Consider the following 2,096-nt stretch of genomic DNA (forward strand, 5'->3'; position numbering starts at 1 on the left):
GGGTTGGCTCAGTCTGCTCCGTTGTACCCCTCCAATGGCTGTCTCACATGCCTAGTTCTGCTATATGTCCCGGGGCGGGGGGGGGGGGGCTGCTTCTGTTGTCCCCCCCCTGCCCTGATGCCAGGGTGGGGTGGCTACTCCTTTTGGTGGGTCTTGCAAATTATGGTGCTCTCGACTCTGGATTCACTATTGTTTTAAAACTGCTGCTAAAGGCTAGTGCTGTGGCAGGACCTGGGGGAGGGTCCCCATGGAGCCCTGGGCACCCCAAACCCCCCGGGGGGGGCAACCCCCAGCTGCGTGGGGACCCCTGCACAGTCCCTCCCCGCTGCAGTCGGCGGTAGCTCCTGGCATGGCTTTTGGGCTGGGGGGGCCTGGCCACTGGAGCACGCTGAGCTGGCCTTCGCGTGCCCTGGGGCCTGAGGACAGGAGTCCAGGCACCCAGAAACATGGGGGACCACCTATGGGGCACCCCCCCCACCCTGCCCTGCAAACCGCCTGGGGAGGGCATGGTGACTGGGGGTGAGCGACACAACCTAAGCCCCTCCGGCTGCGAGAGGTGCCGCAATTTGGGGTCCAAGGGGTGTAATGGGGCTGGGGGGGGCTTGGATATGCCCTGTCGTGTCCGTCCCCACCCCCCAGGTCCATGTCCTTGCCCATGTGGCAGAGCCTGCGGCCGCCCGGGGCTCTCCTGGGCTTGAGACTTGTATTTTTGCGCACGTACTCCATCCCGTACGGGTAGTTGAGCCATTGTAAGGTCTGTGTGTCCCATTAGTGGGTTGTGGCTGCCCCTGTAAATAAAACTGCATCTTGACTTGGTATCTCTGGCTCATGGCTGCTGTGCGGTGCTGGCACCCTGCTTAATTAACCACAGGTAATTAAGCAGGGCCATTGTACCCCCACCTCTCATTGCCCAGCCTGGCTCCCACCAATTTACCAAAATCCACTTATGGGGCTGTCTTTTTCTTTCTTTTTTTTTTTTTTAACACATCCTTTCCAAAAGCATGGCGAAGGCAGCAGGGTGGTGAGCCAGTTGTGGTTTCACCGGCAGCCACCCCTCGGGCAGGAAGGCAAGCGCTCGGGCTGACGTTACACCTTTTATTTGCTTTTAGAAGTCTCTGGGAGGAAGCCACAGCCCATTCCGGTGCAGGGCCCTGGGCTTGTACCCACCACGCCGTTCACCCAGGCCAAGATCCTGCCCCAGAGCCAGCTCCTCCCCGGAGCTGTGCTTGAGGCCAGGAGGGAGGAGGACAGTGTCTGGGGGGGAGCACAGCCCCTTCTGGGGGGGGACAAAGTCCAGCACCAAGACTGGGAAGGACGCGCCAAGCTCTTGTCGTGCCAGCTCCAGTCACCATAACATTGCGGTGAAGAAAGCAGTGCCTGCCCGAGTGCTGCACAGGGACAGGCTTGGGGGGGGGCGGGGGGCGGCCCTGGCATCTCCTGGTCGAGTTCCCTACTGTCCGTACATCCCGAACAGCAGGAAGCTGAACAGGACGGTGAGGCCGATCAAGGACACAGTGGCCGGGGCGGTGAAGAGCTGACGGTAGTTGATACGGAAATACCAGACGACCGCCAGCACCACCATGACGGTGGGGATCATCAGGTTCCCCCCGCCGAGGGGAAGGCTGCCGGCATCGGGGGCAGCGGCACTGGGGTCGGGCAGGGTGGTGGTGGTGGTGGCACTCCGGGAGCGGTGGCAGTGGATGACGCAGTTGTCCGTGATGTGGAGCGAGCGGAGCGTCCGCCCCTGGTCCTGCAGCAGCTGCCCACGATAAATGAACTTCATCTGGCTCTCCTGGCCTGGGAAGTATTTGCTGCAGAAGGAGGGAAGAGGTCAGAGATGGGGCTGGGGGAAACCCCCCCATGGTAAAATCGATGAGGGTCCTGGCTCAGGGGGACAATGACAGCACTGCCACCACACGCTGTCTCGTCTTTTAAACTCGTTATTTTAAAATTGGCACCTCCTTGTTATTTTTGGAGATCCCTTGGCAAAGCACAGGGGTAGCGGCGCAGCGAAAACGGATGAAAACCCTCCACTGTTCTCAGTCAGAATGGTGGAGAGGGGGCTGTTTTGTACAAGGCAGGGGTCACAAGAGCTG

The 2,096-nt window shown here is 60.5% G+C and overlaps 1 protein-coding gene across 4 annotated transcripts in view; it reads right to left on the reverse strand.

Moving 5' to 3' along the window:
• Nucleotides 1-1,108: 1,108 nt before the first annotated feature.
• Nucleotides 1,109-2,096, reverse strand: part of TMUB2 (transmembrane and ubiquitin-like domain containing 2) — a 2,458-nt gene continuing 1,470 nt past the window's right edge. For all 4 annotated transcript variants that reach the window (XM_010561426.1, XM_010561425.1, XM_010561424.1 and 1 more), the window contains one exon: nt 1,109-1,811. In XM_010561426.1, coding sequence (XP_010559728.1) covers nt 1,451-1,811 — 361 coding nt within the window. In that variant the 3' untranslated portion in view covers nt 1,109-1,450. The remainder of the gene's footprint in view (nt 1,812-2,096) is intronic.

This window comes from Haliaeetus leucocephalus, unplaced genomic scaffold (genome assembly GCF_000737465.1).
Source record: "Haliaeetus leucocephalus isolate CR32 unplaced genomic scaffold, Haliaeetus_leucocephalus-4.0 Scaffold144, whole genome shotgun sequence".
Taxonomy (NCBI): Eukaryota; Metazoa; Chordata; class Aves; order Accipitriformes; family Accipitridae; genus Haliaeetus; species Haliaeetus leucocephalus.